Below are 22709 nucleotides of genomic sequence, written 5' to 3' on the forward strand. Positions count from 1 at the left end.
GGGAAAGGAAAATTAAAGAAATATTAAATTATGAATTATTGAAAATTAAAGAAATATTAAATTATGAATTATTTATCAATAATTTTTTCTGTAATATACGTTTGGATCATCTTTTTGCTTTTTTGTTTTCCCTTTTCTAACATATTAGAAATTCAAGTGGAAATTCATAACTCGTGTGTGGATGGTATCTTCTTGTATCCTGTATCTACCTGTGAGAGGATTTTCTTTGTTTGTTTGAATTCTGTGCTTGCCGAAATCCAATGTCATGGTCTGCCGAGTGGGGGACCCACTTAATCCCTCCAGAAAGGGGAAGCTGTCTAGGAGCAAACCGCCCAAACCAAAACGGAGAAGTAGGCTTGTAGGCTTGAACGTTCTCCATCGTCTGGGCTTGGGCTGGGTCTTAGCCCATATAACGATGTAAGAATCTCCCGTCTTTTGCAGACTACTTTGACATTCTACCACTGACTTTTTATGAAAACGGTGATCCAGAGAGGTTTTTTTAGAATAGTTTTTTATTTTTAAAAATAAAAAAAATATTCTCAAATAACATTTTTTAATTTTTTTTTAATGGTTTTCACTTTTTTTTAATTGTTTTAAGAAATAATTATATAAATATGTAAAATGATTAAAAATAAAACATTAGATAAAAAAAATATTTTTAAAATATATTTAAAAATAGGTTAATAATATTTTATGTTTTTAAATAGACATTTGCTCTATAAAAATAAAAAAAATTAATTTTCAAAATTGTTTTCTAAAGCAATTATTAAACAAGCTTCTAATGTTTGAATTCCCTCAAAAACATTTTTATATTCGAAATAAAGCACTACAGTCTAAAAAAATAAGGGATTCGTAAAGGTTTAAAAGCTATTTTTAAAAATTGAAAAATCATTTATAATATGTTTTTTTTTCTTAAAAGTATTTTATAAATGATTCTTTTAAAAGTACTTATAAAAAAAATGTTTTTAGTAAAAATACTATAGAAAAAAATATTGTTAAATGCATATTAAAAGTGTGTTTAAGGATGTTTTTAGTAAAATATGCTTAGTATAAATATCTTTTCTAAAATTGTTTTTAAGAAATGATAAGTAATTTTTTAAATTCTTTAAAAATGTTTTAAATTTTTTGTCAAATCAATGATTTTGCTTCAAAAATACCTTTTATGGTAAAGGCGTTTTGTAAAAGGTGTGCCAACCAAATTTATCTTTGTATGATCAAATTGTAGGCATCATACATGTTGATTACTGTTCTAGTACTTCTTCCGGAATATGTTCCAGGCTTTCCAGCTTAGGCTTACCTATTGGTTGTTGTAGGCTTGTAACAGAATCTCTTGGGATGCAGCCTGCAGGTTCATCCCTATTCCCTATTACTGTTCCCTAGATGGAGCCTGGGGAGGGAAATTAACTAGACACTGCTAAAGATAGCACTCCAATAATTCTAGACTTCATTGTTCCCACCAAATGGGGTGGTCCCTTTTGTCGTGGAGGATGGAGCCCAAAGAATGGGATTGGTCTTGTTATTTTGTTGAAATTGATCCAAAGTAGTATGCTAGTTGTAGGGTTAACTAAGTTCAAATATCTCACATGGGTTTAATTTTTTAGCCTGCAAGCAACATTATTCATCAATTCCACCTTTGGAAATCACACTGGATAAGTAGATCCAATACAAATAATATCTCTAAAGAAGGATAGTAAATATCCATGGACTGAAAAGGAAGTTGCATTGACCACATGGACTCCCTCAATACCGTCAATTCACCTTGGTTTCGTCCTCATTTCCAGGAATAATGGGAGGGTTTATCTTGCATAGCCTCACGTTTTAAAGAAATTAAGTTGGATTCGTTTTGGATTGACCACATGGACTTGCTCAGCACCATCCACTTGCACTCACTCATAACCAATACACCTTCCTTGTTTGATATTTCTAGCATCCTTCCTTCATCCCCGCTCTCCTATATAAACTCCTCCTACACCCACATCTCTCTCAACCCATCTCTCATTCTCTGAAAAGCCCCTTCTAAGAAAATATCACAACAAACACCTCTCTTTTCTTCCCTCGCAGCAGGAGGTTAAGAGAGACAGCCATCACCACCACCACCACCACCACCCCCAGAGGGTTCGAGCCCGCTGCTTTAAGTGTTTAGCGTTCTGCGTCGAGGCCTGCAGGTCACGGGTTTGATCCCAAACTTCACTTTCGCTCCCTGTCATCACTCTATGAAATTCCTACAGACACCCACAATGGCTAAAGAGAATAGAAAATTGCATTCGTGGATTGAGGTGGCTCCAGCCCCCATCATATCCCCACATAAGACCTCCAATTCTCCCGGATTGGAGACCATCACTGAGGAGAGAGCTGAGGACTATGACGACGATTCCTAATTGCTTCTTTGGATGGTAACCGGGGGGGAGGGGTTTTGTTCGAGAAAAAGAGATGTAGAGTGTTAGTGTGCATTTGTAAATTCTCTCTCTCTTTTTCTTCTCCCATGTAAATTTTGACGTCTTTCCAAGAGAGAGAAAAAATATATATTTATATATACAAGTGTGTGATTTATCATTTATATGAACTACTCGATTGTTGGTGTATATATGTCAACTTTGTTTTATTAGTGCCGAAAGCGTACCGTCGGTTTGCCCACTATGCTTTATTATCTCTTCACACACGCATTTTTGAAAGTTTCAATTCAATATTTATGTTGTTTCTTTCCCTTTCTTTATATTGGTACGAGAGAGGTCAAGAAGTCATGATGAAAATCTTCAGCAAACAGAGAATCTTGCAAGTTTTTAATTAATTTTTGTAGGTTTATAGCTTTTAGCAAATCCCCAATTCATAAAAATTCGAAAATGTCGAAAAAGTTGGTCCAATGAATTGGAAGTTGATCTCATCATTTGGTTGGGCCTTTGAATCCCATCTAAAAGGGTAAGATTTGGGGACTTGGATTCTTAGGCACATGCCCCCAAACCATTCCAAGAAAACTGCTCCAATGCCATGTTCTTAAATCTTTTCAACTATTATGACCACAAATGCAGTTTGTCAAATCCCCCAGTGAGGGATTTTTTATACTTTCTTCACTTACTGAAAAATCTATTTGTAAAAAATGATAATTATGGAAATAATTTCAGATTTATGACGATTGAAACAACGTTTTTATACAAAATAATTTTAATGCATTTATATCGTATTAAAATTATCATTTAAAATGAATTTTAAATTTCAATTTTTTTTTTTTTTTAAAAGGGTCAGCACTGTCGGCACCACCCGCGAAACTTCTTGTCTTACTTTTGGCACGTGGATTTGGAAGTTTCCAGGCAATTCCCAACCCCATTCACTGCATCAGTACGAGTGCTACTCTGTATGCGAGCGTACCATACGGGCACGCGGGACTAGACTGAGTAGTGGACGGCCCACCGCTCATCTCATCAATCATTACAATCCAAAACCGGCTCACCCAGAGTGCATTACACGTGGCAACCTAACAGCCACAAAGTTTTGAATTAGGAATTGAATGGGTGATTTGCACAGCAGTTGATTAAGCTAAACTTGGGAAACAATGATTGGAGAGTGGGGGGGGCGGTGATACGTGGCAGGGTTTGAGTGAGTGGGGCAGAATAAAGAAGAGATGGCGTGAGGTGGATGGACGGTGGTGGTGAATGGAATGTGATGGTCGGTCGATGCAGACTAAATAGTAAATATTCAATCGATTTGACTTGTTCCCGAGTCCAGCCCACCATTGGGCCACGTGTCGTACTGTGGACCCCCCAAGACCATATCAAGGCAATTTACACCCCGCTCTGGCATCAAGGAAATTCTACATTGTAGTAATTACTAATAGTAATACATTTATAAATTATTTTATAGAGGTTAACTTATATAATTATTTTATTATTTGTAAAAAAAAATTTAATAAATAATAATTATTAACCAAGTGGAAAACATAGATGGTTCAACACTTCATAATTCTAAAATAAATGATTCTTTTGGTAATTAGACAAGGAACCATTAAAGTGAGTGCTTTGAAAAGGAAAAAGGGAAACTTAGCGTTGTCTTGGTAGATTTTGAAATACCTAACCAATCTAGGAATTAAAACAAAAGTAAAGTTGAAGCAAAAGAAGTGGTGGCAGAAAAAGTAGATTACTATTTATGCGTGAAGTGCGTGGAGCATGCGCAATGTTACAGTGAAATGAAGTGTAAAGAAGATGACAGTCTCCCCAAAAGTTATGAACCTGATCAACGGAGAATTGGTGGGGGTGGTGGAAAAAGGTGGGGTCATTGAAAGCCAAGGATACCCTAATTAACGAGAAGGGTCCGCTATTACATAATTATATCAAACCACTAACTACACACTGTTTTCCATCTTCGTATAAATACAACCCCACTTCTCGGCATTTGTTCTCATCCCAACATTTCTCTCACTCTCTTGCTCAAGCTCACTGAGAAGCTAGAAAACACATCTCTCTGTGTTTCTCTCACTAGAAGAGGTGGGTTGCTATGGCCAAGGACATTGAGGTTGCAGGGCACGGAGACCTCACATTGAAGGACTACCACGACCCACCACCGGCGCCACTGGTCGACCCTGAGGAATTGGGGTCCTGGTCCTTTTACAGGGCCATCATTGCTGAGTTCGTGGCCACCCTTTTGTTCCTCTACGTTACTGTGTTGACGGTGATTGGGTACAAGAACCAGACTGATCCCTACCATCACGGAAATGAATGCAACGGGGTTGGTATTCTTGGCATTGCTTGGGCCTTTGGTGGCATGATCTTCATCCTTGTTTACTGCACCGCCGGCATCTCTGGTGAGCTCTCTCTTTCTCTCTCTGTTTGGTTAACAGGAAAGCAAAGAAAAATATGAAATAAGAGTATATTTCAATCCCCATTCAAGTAGCACTTTTTCAACCACAATGATCATCATTCTTTTAACATATTGCGGATCTTCACGCTACAACGCGCAGGAGGGCATATTAATCCTGCAGTGACGTTCGGGCTATTCCTGGCTAGAAAGGTGTCGCTGGTCCGAGCCGTGATGTACATGGTGGCCCAGTGCGGGGGAGCCATCTGCGGCTGTGGGCTGGTCAAGCTATTCCAGGATATTTACTACATCAGATACGGTGGTGGCGCCAATGAGCTCGCCTCTGGATACAGTATAGGAACGGGGTTGGCTGCTGAGATCATTGGCACCTTCGTTCTTGTCTACACCGTCTTCTCTGCTACTGATCCCAAAAGAAATGCAAGAGATTCCCATGTACCTGTAAGTATGCAGCATGTTGGATAATTAGGCTGAACTTCAGATTATGAAACTTAGTATATGTAATTTCTACAAGTTGTTGGTGATTAATCGTGTTCCTTTCGTTTGAAATGAAGGTTTTGGCACCACTCCCCATTGGATTTGCTGTGTTCATGGTTCACTTAGCCACGATCCCCATCACCGGTACCGGAATCAACCCGGCTCGAAGTCTCGGAGCTGCTGTCATCTACAACCAACCCAAAGCCTGGAGTGACCATGTAAGTGCTCTGCTCACTCACACTCTCAGTTTCAGTACTCCATTTTGTTCCGTTTGATGCCACGATATAAAGCTGATGTTAAAATCGTGTCCATGCTTGCAGTGGGTATTTTGGGCTGGACCCTTCATTGGTGCAGCCATTGCAGCATTCTATCACCAGTTCATATTGAGAGCTGGAGCTGTTAAAGCTCTAGGGTCTTTCAAGAGCAGTTCCCACATGTAATGGGGTAATGCATTTCAATCCATATGGTCCGACAGGCTCTGGATTATATGAGTTGTACATTTAGGTGTATAATAGTGGTGAGGATGTGTGACAAATTTGTGGCCCTGTAGGAGCTTGGCACTTGTTTTGAATGTGCCCCGGATCATCATCTGCTCTGTTTTCTTTCCTTTCCCTTTTTTGCCTCGTTTTGTAGTAGTGATGTTGTTGAGATTAATTTATCAACAACTCTGCTCTAATAAACTCCTTTTATCAGTTCATCCATTACCCAAAAGTAAGTACAAAAATACCTGGTCCCTCAAATTAATCCTAATTAAAGAAAACGATACATTAATTAATATTGGAGGAAGCCTTTTCCTTGGTGAAAAACCACACGCCATTTTCAAAAACGATATAAGTATGTGCCAAGTGGCCGCAAAGCAATTGGCACCTCGGTTGACATGACCATGCCCTAAAATGATTTTGCCATAGAACCAATGGAGTACTGCGTCTGCAATGTTTGTAACTTTGCTCAATTTTGGTATTTATCAATTATCGTACACTGCCTTAGCGTAATCATTGAGCTCCCTTGCGCTTAAATGTCCACACGCCTGTGCTCATTTTTCTTCGTGGATCCACGTTAAGTCACTTCAATGATGGGTGAAACTTGAAAGCTTTCGGGCAATGTGGAAAATCATGACCCTATTGTGGTATGATTGATGGATGTTTTTGAAAATTGTTTTAAAAAAATAATTTTTGACAATAATTTTTAAAAACAGGTTTTTGTATTTTTTTTTATAAATTATATTTAGGAACTAAATTCTGAAAAACAGTTTTGACTTAAAAAAAAAAAACATATTTAATTAAGTTAATAATTTTTTTTTAAATAAATAAAACAAAAAACATAAAAGTTATTTTTTTAATTAATAAAATATTTTATTCCATTAATTTAAAATTATAAATAAATAAATTTATTTTATATACATAATTCATTTTAAATGGAAAAAAATTATTCCATTTTAAAATTTTTATATCAGCTATAATTTTCTTAAACGATGACTTTATAATTATTTGTAAGTATATTAATTTTAATAATTTAAGGAAGAAGAAAGGGTTTGCGACTGAGAATATATAATGGTTGGATGAAATTTATCTTTAAGGAAATATAAAAAACAGCTAAGAAAATAGAAAAAAAAAACACGAAAAATAATCTATTATTTGAACCGTAAAAAAATAATAAAAAATGGTTTTTTAGAACACGAAATCCACCTCTTTCTTTTTTGTTTTCAAGAATATAAAATAATTTTTGAAAATAGGCACCAAAACAGCCTGTTGGGTGTTTTTTTTTTTTTTTCAGCGGACGGCGCTTTGGATTTTTTGATCATCATGTCTCATCAGGTCCTGCACTGCACCCCAACCTGGACACCATTCTCCTCCGCCTGCACCATCACCGGTCATCATCTCATCGGGCCGTGTTTTGAGGGTTGACAGAAGCAGAGGCGGTTGGAATTATCATGGGAGCTATTTAAAGTGACCTTAAATAGCCATACCCATTATCTAATTACTTAAAATGATAAAAAACTATCCTAATAATTTTATTAAAGACATTGCATAGTTAATTCAATTTTCCTTTTTATCATATGATTTAGACTTGATAAGTTGAAATTATTATCTCTGTAAAGTCTAGTACGACCACCTTCAAAATTCATTTTGAAAAATAGCTTTTTGTTATCTCAAATAAAAATTTGTTTTATAAACTTAAAAACAAGTTTGATGAGTTTTAAACTATTCTAAATATATAATGGTTTTTAAAAATAAATTTAAGATGCATTAAAATGTTTTATTTAGATTTTTCGGTAAAACAATTGACAATACGGAGAATGAGAATTTTTTTTATAATTATTTTATATGAGTTCCAAAATTTTTAAAAATTGCAAGTAAGCCCTGGTTTTCTCCTAAGCTCTTAAATATTATTGTTATTTTAAGTGATTTTTTAATTAATTAATTGGTTAAAATGAATGAAATAATTTTCATATTTGTGAATTTAAACTCTTTCATATTTTTACTTGAAAAGTAACCAAATTTTAATATAAATGTCCTTAATCATTACAAATTTTTACATGAAGTTTTAAAAAAAATGTTATTTTTATAAGAAAAGAATGAGAGAGTTTTTGTTAAAATGTGGCAAAAAAAAAAAAAAAAAGATGGAGGATTAGATTTTTAAAATTGGGATTTTAACGACCCTTTAATCAAATAACCCATTTTTAATTTATTTGCAAGACTGGGCCCAATACTCTACTTTATGGAGCGGCCCAAGCCCTGTTTTATTTTGTCCAGGAAAGTGCGGTGCGTCGAGTCCCCATTTTTCTCTAAATCTCCATTGACGCCGGCTCCGGGTATGCTCGCATCCGAATGAATCTCTCTGCCATTTCTTTCATGATAAAAATATATAGATATCTCTTAACCACATCCATTAGTCGCTTTCTAATCTTATGGTTCTTACTTCTTACGTCTCAGTTCCGTGGATCATAGATCTGATCAGAATTGTTCTCGAGTGAAATTATTTTTCACCTTTTCTGATTATATTTTTGGTCCAATTCTTTGTGCTACACGAATTCTCTAGTTTTTTTGGTTTCTATCATTACTTATCTGTGTTTCTTTACCCTCTGTTTGTTTGCTAAGAAAATCGAAAGAATATAAAATTTTGAACCCTATTTTCCATATTGTTTTGGTAATATTTGGGAAAAAAAAATGCATTTGACCGTATTAGTCTCGTTTGGATGGACGGGGTTTTGTTTTATACCAAATGATTGAAAATCTACTATTCATTGTCCTTATTTCTTTCCTTTTTCCTACCTTTTCTTAGACAAATGGGGGCAATCTGATTTGTTGGCCTTTTAATTATTGGAAAACGTAATTGGGTCTAATCTATGTCGGTTTGGTTGTGAATGGGAGTATGTATGTTTCCCTAAAAATCCTTCCAGAAAGATGAATGTTGTGGTGACATTTTTGAAAGTAATGGAAAAAGTGATGATTCCATGGATTTGGGGGATGTTACATGTCATTTACGTGAGAATCTTTTCCATTTCTAAGACCGCTTCTCAATTCAATTATGCACATTCAATTTTGTGGAGAGTCATACCGTTGTTAATATTGTTTTTGATTTCCGACCAATTAAGTTACAATTTAAACTACATCTTCACATAAAAAAATTGTTGATTCTATTGGTCTAAACCATTGTAAGAATTTTTACAGCTGTTGGTTCTGAGTTGAGAGTTTCTCTAAGTGTATCAAGATGGATAATTTCAGATAGATTTTGTTGACATCCTCTCTTTCAAAGTTCACATGGGCTAATCATTACACGACATGTCTCCAATGTGTAAATATGAGCTACATCATGACATGACCAATTATAGAGCCTCACACATCTTGAAACTTGGTAGTACATGCTCTAGGCCACTCCCTGCTGATATGACAATTGGTGCACCCTGCCCTTGGTCTATGGACAAGTCCATGTTTTTTCTACATGGCTTCTATGCCATGATGTTGTATCATTTGGACATGGATGCCTATCTCCAAATATATTAAGTTATCCGAATATTCGTGCTACATGAATGTCCACTGTGGCAGATGCTGAATGAGTTTCTCCTACTCTAAAGGTGACATCAGGTACACTTGCGAGGTGATTATTACACTCTTGTTGTAGGAAGGAGTGTATATTTCTTCCAAAATGCTTATGGCTAAATGATATCTTAAATCACTTTGAAGGTGTCACTTTCGACACAGTGTCATGATGCTACCTTGCCTCTCCAAGTTGGGAGTAGGGTTCGAAAGGTCCAAAATAGGATTCACACATCTAAGTGGTGGAGTTAGTTTTCCACCACTAAGTATTTTGGGATTGGTTTGAGGGTCTTAATTTGGTGCATATAGCTAGAGATTCATCAAAGCAGGGTTGACAAGTATCGAGTCTGTCTTGGTCAAAATGTGAGGGAAGGGAGACCATTATGTCTTTGTGATACCTCATATTTAGAGGTTTCCACATCATCCTTGAACACTTAAATTAAGAGTTTTGGGGAACATTATAGAAAGCCCCTATTTCCCACAAAAAGAAAGAAGGAATGAATGGTTGCCTGCTTGGTTGGATTCTCCACTTGATTTAATTGCTATTCTTTCCAACTCCCTCTCGCCTCTTACTTTGTTTCACTCCCTTCTTAAACTTTTGACACTTCATTGTCCCATGTGGTTGACCTCAACAGTTAAGAACCTTACATAAACATTTTTGGTGACTTCATTGGAAGGTAGTACACTAAATGGTGACCCTAAGGGGTAATACCCAAGCCTTTGATGAAGCTTTCAGTGAATCTTATCCACCATTACCACCACCACTTTCAACATTTAACCAAAATGAGAATCTACCTCAAGTATCTAATTAAAATGAAATTCTTGTTGTTATGGTTCCAACCCTCACATCTTTGGCACAAACTTAGAGCCAAATTCTTATGCAGCTTCGAGCTCTTGAACCAAATCAATCCCTTCCTATAAGGATTTACTAGTTATCAAACCTCGCTTATGGATGCGAATCGGTCAAGAGCATATGTTCCTTATCATGTTACAGAGAACATTATGAACATTGTTCCAAACTTGTGTCATGAGTACATAACATTAGCGGAAGTGGAAGTTGTACACCATAGAGAATGTGAAAAAAAAAAAGGCCTTACATCAACATCATGATTATGATACCAGTCCTCCATAACTTATGGAGTTAGTGGCTTTGTAGTCTACCTTATCCAATAGGCTACACAATTCTTATTTTCATTCTTTTCAATAGTTACAACAGGAACACAATTCATTGAGACTCTTTAAATTCATGGAACCAATTGTAACCTTTGACATCGAGAATTCTCTAAATCCATAACTGATAAGGCATACACATGGTATTCTAGCTTGACCCTTAGGTCAGTGTGTTCATGGGGAGAAATGATTGCTGTGTTTCACACCAAGTTTTTCAATGTTTAGGAACGTTTGACATCCATAGCATTATTACAAGAGTGTCAATGTTATGATAAAGACCTTATGGTCCATCTTCGACAATATTGTGAGCTAGCAGTTAAGTTATTTGAAGACACATTAGTTGGAATGTGTGTTGCTAGGATGGTTGCTGAACATAAGGTTCATCTTGAGAATATTCCTATCCCTACATTCTCAAAACTTTATGAAGCTACATGTTGAACTAATTTTTCTGTTCGAATTATCCCAAGCCTTGTGCCAATTCCCATTGAGTTCCATGGACTTGATCCCTATGAATGACTTAGCTCACCATTGGTGGGAGCCTATTTTGGCATAATTAAAGGGCCATGCAAATATGACAAATATAAGAGACCTTTACCATTTTACCCTTCAAAATGGATAACTTGATTTGTGAAAAGGAATCTTGGCTTGGTGTATCAATAGTATTAAGGTACACATTCACCTAGCTCAAGTTCATGTAAACACTTGTGATGATGCATATGTGGGTCTTTGTCATCATATTTAACATCAAGGGTACCTTGTGTGGGTCTATTTTATACTTGATTGTCAAAAAAAAAAGAGGAAAGTATACCTCACATTGTGTGAGGGGGTGAGCTTGTGGCTATGAGGTGGCAACAAAAAAAAAAAAAAAGTGCAAGGTGATGATAGTTATCTAACTGCCTAGCTGCAATAATAGTAGGTGGGGCTTCTTAGCCTATTTATCACATTAAAAAAGTAAATAGCAAGTCATCTTGCATTTTACAAGGTGGTGGTCTAATTTTATTATAAAAATGAAACAGGAAGGCTTTATCCCTACTTGTGCCACCCCTCAATTATTTATTTTTTGTTTATACATACAATTTATTATTCATTAGTTTTATTATTCTATTTAATTATTTGTTCATATAAAAAACTGGCATTATTTATTTATTCATTATTTTTTACCTTGCTTTGTTCATTTTACTTTCTAAAAATATCTATTCATTGTATTTTTTAAAATAAAAAGAACATATATTTCTAACTGTGCTATACAAATGAATTATGCATTATGAGTATTATTCTATTTAATTATTTGTATGATTATTTTAAAATTCACATCTTTTCCTTTTTATAGTGACTTAAATGTTAAGAATTGATTCATTCAAGATAATATTATGTAGCAAGGTATACATTATTATTTATGGCCTTATGAAATGATTCTTTAATCAGTTATGAGTTCCAAAATGCAACATGATTTCCATGAGTATGCAAGCTTGCTCCATCATTGCTAACACTGCCTTTTTAGGAGGTTATTAATGTCCTATTTTTCAAAGTCTACGTGGACCAATCATTATGTAGCATGTGTTCAACGTGTGATATATGCCAATTATGGAGTATCATGTGTCTTGAAACTTAGTAGTGCATGTTCAAGGTTGCTTTCCACTAATATGACACTTGGTGCACCTTGCCCTTGATCTCTGATACATGCAAATGTTCATATTTTTCCTACTCAGTTTCTATATCATAGTGTTACATCATTTGGATTCGGATGTTTATCTTCAAATATATTTTGGAGTTATCCAAATGCTCATGGAATATGGATGCCCTTCATGGCAAATGGTGAGGGGGTTTGTCCTACTTTATGTCTTGACGAGGGTGACATCGTGTACATCTAAAAGGGTGATTATTTCACTCCTTTCATTGGACTGGGTGTATATGTCCTCTAAAATACTTGTCGCTAAATGATCTTCTACACTCCTTGAAGGTGTGACCCTTGACATAGTCAGACAACGGCATGATGCTAACACACTTGCCTAAGTTAGAAGCAGGGCTGGTGGGGGGTCAAAAATGGACTGGGCGCATATTGAACACTTTGGGATTGGTTTGAGGGTCTTGGTTTAGTCGTTAGAGCTAGAGGTTCACCAATGTGGGATTGAAATGTATCAAACCCATCTTAGCCAAAATGAGAGAGAGGAGGGACCATTATGTCTTTGTGATATATGTTTTTTCTAGAGGATTCCATATTATCCTTGAACAATTGATATGGAAGTTATTATTCTGGAGCACTCTAAAAAGGCTTTATTTCTCTCCAAATGATAGAAGAAAGGGTTGCTCCCTCTCCTGGATTCTTTCCTTGATTTCATTGTCATCATCTCTATTTTCTTCTCACCTCTTTCTCTCTATTCTACTCTCTCCTCAAACTCTTGACACCTCACTGTCTCATGTGGCTAACCTTCTATAGGTGAAAGCACTAAATAAATAGATTGAATATGTTAAGAATAGATAAACAAAGTGTTGTGCCATTTAAAGTGTGTTGGGTGGTATAGGGATTTCTAGTTTAGCCTTTGAGAGTGATGCTTTTCAACACAAGAATTGATGTAGCACAGAAAGTAAAATGTAAGGAGAGTAGTGTATACTTGAAAGGACCCTAGGAATCACTCCTAGAAACCTTTGGGCTTCACAGCCAAGTGCTTTTTGTATCACACAAATAAAATAGTGGCTTTTGAAAATTCATTCATTCATTAATTCTTCTCAAAAGATTAGTCAACTACTATATAAAACTTTTCTAGGGACTTATAACTCATTGGAACTAGACACATAGTAATAATGCAACTTGAAAAAAACAAAACTTGGACTAACTACTAGACCACATTAAAGACTATTGGAAAATGACAATAATAATGATTGAAAAGGGTAACTTATAACCATTGACTAGGCCCATAATTTGATTTCTGGAAAGTACTTTCTAGGCTAAACCCATATTGAATTATATAAGATCCCAACTAAGGCCATTATCATCTAAAGAGTGTTAAATTAAAGTTTGGGCCTTGGAGCCTTCTCCTTTGTGCCTTTGATAAACTTTCCATCAACTCCCATCGACTTAGGAAGACTGGACCTTGACGAGTTAAAGACATGGAATCTCTCATAAAGGTCTTGATTCAAGTGTTGGAATTCCCTATATGTGATCTAGGTGCAATATGAAAGTGGCCTCCCTCTCCATTTGACAAGATACTTTTGCTAGCTCCTTCCTCTTGTTGAAACAATTTGGTGATCAATAACATCTTCAATTTCCTCTTTTAAACGAGGAGCTGGTGGTAAGCAAACATTTGGGTCACCATTAGTTGTAACATCTTTAGCATTAGAACATAGGGCAAGGTCCTTGATGTTGAAGATGTTACTAAGGCCCACATTTTTTGGAAAATCAAGAACATAAGCATTAGAGCTAATTTTCTTGAGCACTTTGTATGGACTAGCATTCTTTGAGTGAAGTTTCTTATATGTACCTTTAGGATATCATTCAGGTTTTATCCTTACCATAACCATATCTCCTTAAAATCAACAAACTTTCTTTTCAAATCAGCATGTGCCTTGTAATTCTCATTGCTGAGAGCAATCTTCCTTTGAACAATGTCATGTAAATCATGTATATGCTTACTAAAGCATCAGCTTCAACACTTGGTTGTGCTTCCATTGGTAATGGAACCAAATCAATAGGCTTCTTAGGAAGGAAGCCAGCCACAATCTCAAACGGGTTGCAACCTGTAGACCTATTTACTGTTGTATGCAAACCCAGCCATTGGAAGAATCTGATCCCAATTAGTGACATGTTCTCCAACTAGGTAGTGAAGTAGATCACCTAAACTGCGGTTAACTACTTCTATTTGGCTGTCGGTTTGAGGGTGAAAAGCTGAAGAAAATTTCAGCTTTGTATTCAGCATCTTCCGTAAGCTTCTCCAAAAATAACTCATAATATTTGCATCTTGATTAGAAACAATAGTCTTAGGCAAACCCTGAAGTCGGACAATTTCTTTGAAGAACAGTTTAGCAACATGGACAACATTCAAAGTCTTTGAACATGGGATAAAGTGCACTGTTTTAGAGAAATGATCTACCATGACAAATATGGAGTCATGTCCCCTGAAAGTTTTTGGCGAACCAAAGACGCAATCCATGCTTAGGTCTTGCCATGGCTTATATGGCACAAGAAGTGACATGTATAGTCCAATATTTTTCTTCCTTCCCTTTGATAGTTGACATGTGCGACATTTAGACACATTCTTAACCACATCTATTTTTGAACTTGGCCAATAAAAATGATCTTCTGTCATCGCAATTGTCTTATTTCTTCCAAAATGACCATATGCTCCTCCGGAATGCAATTCCCATATCATTGGCTCTTGAAGTGATGTGTTAGGTATGCAAAGGTGGGTCCTTTGAAGAGTTATCCATCATACAACGAAAAATATGGTTATGCTCTCAAGTTTTCTGCTACTAAGGCAACATACATATATAATGCTGAAATCCTTGCAAGAATTATAATCCCGCTTCAACAAATCAAATCCCACAACTTGTATAGCCATAGAAAAAAAATCATACACCACTCAACTAAGAGAATCTGCTACCTTGTTCTCAACACTAGATTTATGCTTAATAACAAAGGTGTATTCTTGTAAGAAAGAGGGTCATTTCCCATGACGATGGTTATGCTTCATTTGAGAGTTGAATTACTTGAGAGCTTCATGATTAGAATATACAACAAACTCCTTTGGAAGGAAATAATGGCGCCAATAGTGCAAAGCTTGAACCACAACATAGAATTCTTTGTCATAGATCGAATATTTTTGCTTTGCTTCATTCAGTTTTTCATTGAAAAATGTAATGGGATGTCCTTCCTGATTGAGCATGCCTCTAATTCCCATATTCGATGCATCACAAGTTACTTCAAATACTTTTGAAAAATTGGGAAGTTGTAGAATAGGAGCTTTATGTCACATGATGCTTCAAATAACCCTCCCCATGGGCTTATATAGGAGGTGGGAAGCTTCTAGATTACTACACTTGGCTAATAGAGAATTGGAATAGTGTGGGGTGTTCTAGAATCTTCCAAAATCATCTTGTACATACCCTTGTACATAGATTAGTGTTGGAGCTTTTAGATTATTCTTGATTTGTAAGGAACCCTCCAAGGTTCCAGAGAGTTCCATTGGTGCCTCTAAATAGGTGAGAGCCTCATTTGGCCAAGACACCACCCAAAAACCACTCAAATCACTTTCTAACCAAGTAAGTGAGTTCCCAAACCATTTGTAAAGCTTCCTTTGAGCAATAAAAGCTTCCATTCTTCAAGAGTTGCCTACTACGCCTTTTAAAGCTTTTGAGTCGTGAGCATCTTAGCCTAGTAAGCTAAGCATTGGGAGTAAGGCTGACTTAGCAAGATCAAGTGTCTTGACTTGCTTAAGTGTTGCACGAGCTTAGGAAAAGACTAAGTCCGTGACATTTCGTTAACCGCTTCTTTATTACTTCAAAAGCCTTTGTTGTTGCCTTAGTTCAAACAAACTGGTTTTTCTTCATATAATTAGTGATCGGAGCCATGATAGTGCTGAAATTTCTGATAAAGTGTCAATAAAGTGTTGACAACCCATGAAAACTTCGTAGTTCTTGCAATAGCAACTGGCCATTTTAGGATGACTTTTACCTTATCAGGGTCTACTTCCCTTTGGTTGAAACAACAAAACCTAGGAACACGGTAGCTGAGGTCATGACAGAACATTTTTTCAAATTTATGTAGAGTTTCTCTTGTCAAAGGATTCTCATAACTTGTTGCAAATGGGACACATGATCTTCCTCGGTCTTGCTATAGATTAACATATCATCAAAGTAAACAACTAGAAATTTGCCAATAAATGGTTGAAGTACTTGATTCATGAAGCTCATGAATGTACTAGGAGCACTGGAGAGTCCAAAAGGCATGACTAGCCACTTGTAGAGACCATCCTTTGTTTTAAAAGCAATCTTCCACTCATTCCTGGGTCTTAACTGTATCTGACGATACCCACTCTTCAAATCTATCTTTGAAAAGATGCAAGAACCAGCCATCATACCCAACATATCATCAAGCCGAGGAATGAGAAATCGATATTTGATGGTTATCTTGTTGATTGCACAGCTGTCTACACACATGCGCCAGCTGCTATCTTTTTTTGGAGTTAGTATGGCAGGGACAGCATAAGGACTTAGACTTTCACAAATAAATCCCTTGGATAGCAGCTCCTCCACTTGTTTTTTAAGCTCTGCATATTCAATTGGATTCGTATGATAGGCTGGAAGATTAGACAACTGAGATCCCGACATAAAGTCTATAGAATGTTGAATGTTGTAGAGTGGGGGAAGTTCACTAGGCGGATCTGCTGGGGCTATATCCGAGAAGTCATTGAGCAGTTCAACGACCTTTTTAAAGAAATGCTGTCAGCATCTTTCATGCCAACTTTTTTTAGTCACTACAACATATATAACCCCATTTTCCTTGCTCTTATGCTGAAACTTCTTCTTAGCAAGAATATGAAGAGAACTCTTTATGCCTTCAACAACTTTTATTGACTTTTGAATCTGATATTTTCCCATTTCAGCAGCAGTCATTGGTTTCAACACAACCCTTTTGGTTCTTAAACATGAAACTATACGTGTTCTCTTTCCCACAATGATGCACATCTTGATCATAAAGCCAAAGAGAACCAAGAATCATATGTCCTCCTTTCATAAAGGTCACATCACACCAAATAGAATCACTATAAACACCGCAAGAAAGAGAAATAAGACAACGCTGATTTGCTGGAATCATAAAGCCAAAGAGAACCAAGAATCATATGTCCTCCTTTCATAAAGGTCACATCACACCAAATAGAATCACTATAAACACCGCAAGAAAGAGAAATAAGACAACGCTGATTTGCTGGAATAGACTTGTTATTTATCCATGTTACTTTGTATGGTTGTGGGTGTGGCTCAACTGGAAGTTTAAGATGCTCAATTGTGGAGGTTGAAACAACATTCATGCAGTTGCCATTGTCAATAATGAGTTTTTGAGTGTGATTCCCGCATCGGACTAACATGTGGAAAATAGAAGTTTGGTGCCGATCTTCTTCCTCAATTTTGGGGGTTGCAAGAATACGTGTCACAACAAAAGCTAGTAAAATGCCCACTTCATCATCCAAGTCAACAGGATCATCAACTCCATAGTCAAACGAGTTTTCATTTTGCTTATCCTTTTGTAGTTTTGGTTCCTCTTCATGTTCTAGCCCAATATGCAAGTTCTTCTTTGGACAATTGTATGCCATATGGCCAGGTTGTTGACACTTGAAACATTTGATTCCCTTACCCTTAGGATCAGCCATTTGAGAAGAAGATGGCTTAAACCCTATAGGTGGATTAAATGGATGAGATGATCCTGTTTTCATAATACAACTTGTGTCATGGAGCTTCTTATGGGCAAATTCCATGGTTGTAGCTCCTGGCTTCCTGTTGAATGAATATCCCACGTATTCCCCCATGTCTAATGCAACTTGGAAAACATGTTCCAAGCTGTATAATGGTTGACACAACAACTCCTGCTTGATTTTAGGTTTTAATCCAGCTTTGAATCTTGCAAGTGTTTGTTGAGGGTCTTCTGTTATTTGACTCTTTGTTTTTAACCCATCAAAGTTCTGCATCTACTCAGCAACAAGCATGTTATTCTGCCTCAAATTAATGAGCTGGTCACATAACTTATAATAGTAATTTGTAGGCATGTATTTCTCCTGAAGCATAGTGTTCATCTCTTGCCATGTGCTGATTGGTGGTAGCTCCATCCTTCTAATGTCTCCTTCAACACCTATCCACCAAATTTTTGCTAAGCCCACAAGTTTCATTTTAGCAAATCTCACTCTTCGATCATCAATTATGTCATACCAATCGAAGTACTCTTCAATTGCAGCCAACCAATCTACAAATTGAGTAGCATCCACCTTTCCTTCAAAATTAGGAACCTCCACATATCTCTAGTAGTGTCACAAGATTAATGTCTTCTTTCAAGCAATCCTCTAACCCATTCAGGCATAGGGTATTATGGTGCTTGAATTGCCTCTTGCTTCTCCGCATTTTCCTAGTTGGTCTGAGATGATTCCCCTTGCTCAACACGTGATGATTCATTAGTGGGCTGAGATATTCGTGTTTCGACGTTCCTTAGCTGAATGTGGAGGCTATCAAGCTGATCCACAATCCGAATTAGCATCTCATCATTTTGGCTATCAGTTAGTCTTCCTCTAAAACTCATTCTAGATCATGTAGCCATGATATCACCTCGCTCCAATACCAAAATTGATGCAGTATAGAAAGTAAAATGCAAGGAGAGTAGTGTATAATTGAAAGGACTCTAGGAATCACTCCTAGAAACCTTTAGGCTTCACACCCAAGTACTCTTTGTATCACACAGAAAATAATGGTTGCTGGAAATTCATTCATTCATTGATTCTTCTCAAAAGACTAATCAACTACCGTATAAAACTTTTCTAGGGACTTATAATTCCTTGGAACTAGGCACATAGTAATAATGCAACTTGATAATAACAAAACTTGGATTGACTACCAGACCACATTAAAGACTATTAGAAAATGATAATAATAATGATTGAAAAGGGTAACTTATAGCCATTGACTAGGCCCATAATTTGATTTCTGGAAAGTACTTTCTAGGTCATATTGAATTATGTAAGATCCCAACTAAGCCCATTATCATCCAGAGAGTGTCAAATTAAAGTTTGGGCCTTGGAGCCCACTCCTTTGCCCCTCTGATAAACTTTTAAAGGCAGCTGCCACTTGTCTCCATCAAGAATGAATTATAAAAAGACTTGCTAATTTAGAATTTAGTTGCTTATGCTATTTTAGAGTATGTTGAAGGAGAGAAATATGACATATAGCATTGTATTGGTATGTGATGCTGCATCTTGAACTGTTTTTCAGGAACACCTTCCTATGAAGACTAATTGGTTTATTTCCATTCTCTTGTAGAAGAGCTGTGCCTCATCCTTTTAACAAGCATTTAGTGTCAGTTTTCTATTTTAGCTGATGCATGGAATGTGGTATTTTCTAAATGGATGACTTGATATCTGCAAAACTTGGGAGAGGTTTTATTGAACACATTGATCTTTGCTAGAGACAAAGCACGCCACATGAATTTGTCACCTTTTGGAGCTTACATGTGGCATTCTTTAACCTTAAAGATTCAGCCTCTGCACCAAAGAAGGGTGTCCCTTTCCGTAATTAGTTAACTGCTGCTAGTCTACCATCAGAACTTCAATGATAGTTTACATTTGTTGCTGTATGCTAAATAGACCTCTTTGGTTGGGAATGGCTTTTTCTAGTTCCAGTTGTGTAGAACAGTTGAAAATATATTATTTAACATAATGCTTTTTACTCTTTTGAGTAGCAATCACTTAAATTTTAGAACATAGAATTCTAGCTGGAATTATGGGACATAGGCTTGTACCATGGCATCTTCAAATTTTCGAGATTCTGCAATAAGCAGAATGTGCATTTTTCTTCTATTTTTGTGTTTCAATTCCCTGAACTTTTTGAAACATTGATATTGTAAACTATCTTTCTTTTTTCCTTGGTCTTCAATCTATTAGCTGATTATTAGCATTCAACCTATGGTTGATTATGACAGTGGATTAGCAACATCTGCTTTTCAAACTAGATTTTATCTAACCTCATAAGATTGCAGTGACCATAATAAGAATGCACTCTTTCTAGTTTGTCCGTCTGTCAACCTATGTCATTTATTTCTTGTAGGAAACTGTCTTTATGGCCTTTTGTGCTATCCTGATGCTGTTAATCTTGTCTTAAAAATCCAGTGTAGCATTTGTAGGAAAGCATGGAAAGCAGTAGGGGTCCTGGTGGAATTCAACAATTGCTAGCTGCAGAACAAGAAGCTCAACACATTGTCAATGCTGCCAGAAGTGGTAGGCTTGCTACTTTTTGTTTTGACATATTTTCATTCCTGTTTCATCTTTATCTCGATCTATAATTATAAATTGATTAGCCTCTATCTATTTCATATAACGTATAAATCTGTATATGTTTGAAGGACAAGCTTTTCTATGTGGCCTGCATAGAAATCCTTGCTGTGTGGTTTATTGTATGGTATTATGAATGGTTCTAAAATGCCAGTGAGGTATATATATTGATAGTTCAATTCATTCAATGTTGTGAAGTTATTATCATTATTTGCATATATATTTTAATCTTTTGTATCTTCTTTTGATTTTGTGCTTTTATTTTATTTGATTATGACTTAATATGAGCTTATCCTTTCATGCCTAGGGGCTGATGCCTAACACTTATTATTATTATTTTGATAGGCCCTTATGCCTAACCCATATGGAACATCTAATTCCTTATGCTATGCTTTTGCCTTTTAAAGCATTGGATGTTGTGCTCAGTTCACACTTCATACCATCAATTTGACAGGTTTCCCTAGGATTCTTTGGACATACAATTTCCATGTTGCCCATGTAGTACAGCATGTGTTCAAATCCCACTCTATGAAAAATGGATGCTTTAAGTGTGTGAAATTATCAAATAAACATGGCTTCAAAGAAGTGAAATCTCTAAACAGAAGTAGCTCCTGTTCCGTACATAGTAGATACATCTTTATGTTAAGGACGATGCTGTTCTTGATAAATTAAGGTAGGTTGCGTTTGCAAGTGTAAGATATAGATAATTCTCAGTTGTAGATACTATAAACACTGCATTATAAATATGCTTGGTTGCATGTGCAGCTGGTCAGTCTGGTGAGAAGATAAGCAGTGAAACTGGATCTCTCTTTTTTGAGCTAGAGAATTCCATCATTTAATGGAACTGTCTCCTATAGAACTTGTTTTTTTTTTTTGGATAGGTAAATTTTGTTTCTATTGGGACTTGAACCTGGAACCTCCCACAAACCCTCCCCATCCCTTTACCACTTGAGCCAAGCCTCAAGGGCAATTGTCTCCTATGGAACTTAGCATGTGAAAAGCATAAATGCTATTGTTTTTGTTCTTACAACTCAATGTAACATTTAGAACTGGTTTTCCAAATTTTGTTTCCTAATCACTTTGGTTTTTTGCCTTCAGCAAAAATGGCTAGACTAAAACAAGCCAAAGAAGAGGCTGAAAAGGAGATTGCTGCTTACCGAGCCCAGGTTGAACTTGAGTTCCAGAAGAAATTGGCTGAGGTAAGTATAGGTGGATTCAGTCCATTCATAAAGAACTGAGTCAGGTTGACCTATTAAGGCTTCTGAGCCTTCTTCACCCATATGGCATGTCACAATCAATTTCATGTTTGCTTTGAGAATTTGGAGAGCAATGTGAACTCCAAATGGTGAAGGAACAAATTCCATAGTGTCTTTCAATAGTCTCACGCTGCTTATATCTTGATGATGCTTGATTTATAGCCATTTATGTTTTTCTCTACATTCTAACTCTTGTCTATTTCCTGTGGTTATCTGGTGACCATACAATACAGAGCAGCGGGGACTCAGGTGCTAACGTTAAGCGCCTTGAACAAGAGACACAGGCAAAGATTCATCACCTGAAAACAGAGGCTGGGAGAATATCACATGATGTTGTCCACATGCTTCTGAAGCATGTGACAACTGTGAAAAACTGAAATGAATGGCTTTGATGGCTTAATGTCGGACCGTGAATTATTTATTACACATGTCTTTTTTTTCCTGATCCACTTAGATTTCCTGTGGCTGCGGCTGATAGGATCCTTGTCCGTTGTTTACCCTTAGTATAAGCCAGTAGCTGTTGAAAATAAAGAAAAACCCATGTCCAATGTGTTCTTCATACAAAGGATAGTCCATGAAATTGATTTGCTGATTGGTGCATTTGGCGGTAGGCAATTTTACTTTTATGGCTTGTTAATTTTCGGGAGCATGGCCCAGCTAGATGCTGATCCTATCATTGTAAAGGAAATGGACTATTTCCCCTATCATTTTCCTATGACTTTGATTTCCACATATCCAGAAATGGGAGGGTGGGTCAAACCATATATGGAACGTTTGGAGTGGGATGGAGTGTAGTGGCAAAAGGAATAATATGAATGGTCTAATCTGGATAACCGAGGTGCTATTTTGAAATGAATGGTGGGAGGGTCCAGTGGAAAAGGTTTTTATCATTTGTGGACAACACTGGAGGCTGGGCGACAGAAATTGGATGACAGTACATTTTG

At 36.5% G+C, this 22709-nt stretch overlaps 2 protein-coding genes across 2 annotated transcripts; both read left to right on the forward strand.

Moving 5' to 3' along the window:
* The first annotated feature begins 4383 nt into the window (after nucleotides 1-4383).
* On the forward strand, nucleotides 4384-5984 carry LOC117921322 (probable aquaporin PIP2-5). Its single transcript, XM_034839189.1, has 4 exons — nucleotides 4384-4792; nucleotides 4949-5244; nucleotides 5358-5498; nucleotides 5601-5984. The coding sequence occupies exons 1-4, from the start codon at nucleotides 4486-4488 to the stop codon at nucleotides 5718-5720; spliced, it is 864 nt and encodes a 287-aa protein (XP_034695080.1). The 5' UTR covers nucleotides 4384-4485; the 3' UTR covers nucleotides 5721-5984.
* A 2023-nt stretch (nucleotides 5985-8007) lies between these two features.
* Nucleotides 8008-22467, forward strand: LOC117920270 (V-type proton ATPase subunit G-like). Its single transcript, XM_034837701.1, has 4 exons — nucleotides 8008-8092; nucleotides 20348-20455; nucleotides 21608-21708; nucleotides 21999-22467. Exons 2-4 carry the CDS (start codon nucleotides 20368-20370, stop codon nucleotides 22140-22142), a joined length of 333 nt encoding a protein of 110 aa, XP_034693592.1. The 5' UTR covers nucleotides 8008-8092; nucleotides 20348-20367; the 3' UTR covers nucleotides 22143-22467.
* Nucleotides 22468-22709: the final 242 nt, after the last annotated feature.

This window comes from Vitis riparia, chromosome 8, assembly GCF_004353265.1.
Source record: "Vitis riparia cultivar Riparia Gloire de Montpellier isolate 1030 chromosome 8, EGFV_Vit.rip_1.0, whole genome shotgun sequence".
Taxonomy (NCBI): domain Eukaryota; kingdom Viridiplantae; phylum Streptophyta; class Magnoliopsida; order Vitales; family Vitaceae; genus Vitis; species Vitis riparia.

What these genes read in the sequence shown, in the direction of transcription:
- LOC117921322 (XM_034839189.1), top strand. Translation starts at nt 4,486, where the DNA reads ATGGCCAAGGACATTGAGGTTGCAGGGCACGGAGACCTCACATTGAAG. An exon ending in CTGCACCGCCGGCATCTCTG is followed by an intron (nt 4,793 to 4,948) that starts GTGAGCTCTCTC and finishes TACAACGCGCAG; the next exon opens with GAGGGCATATTAATCCTGCA. An exon ending in CCAAAGCCTGGAGTGACCAT is followed by an intron (nt 5,499 to 5,600) that starts GTAAGTGCTCTG and finishes CCATGCTTGCAG; the next exon opens with TGGGTATTTTGGGCTGGACC.
- LOC117920270 (XM_034837701.1), top strand. Translation starts at nt 20,368, where the DNA reads ATGGAAAGCAGTAGGGGTCCTGGTGGAATTCAACAATTGCTAGCTGCA. An exon ending in TGTCAATGCTGCCAGAAGTG is followed by an intron (nt 20,456 to 21,607) that starts GTAGGCTTGCTA and finishes TTTTGCCTTCAG; the next exon opens with CAAAAATGGCTAGACTAAAA. An exon ending in TCCAGAAGAAATTGGCTGAG is followed by an intron (nt 21,709 to 21,998) that starts GTAAGTATAGGT and finishes CATACAATACAG; the next exon opens with AGCAGCGGGGACTCAGGTGC.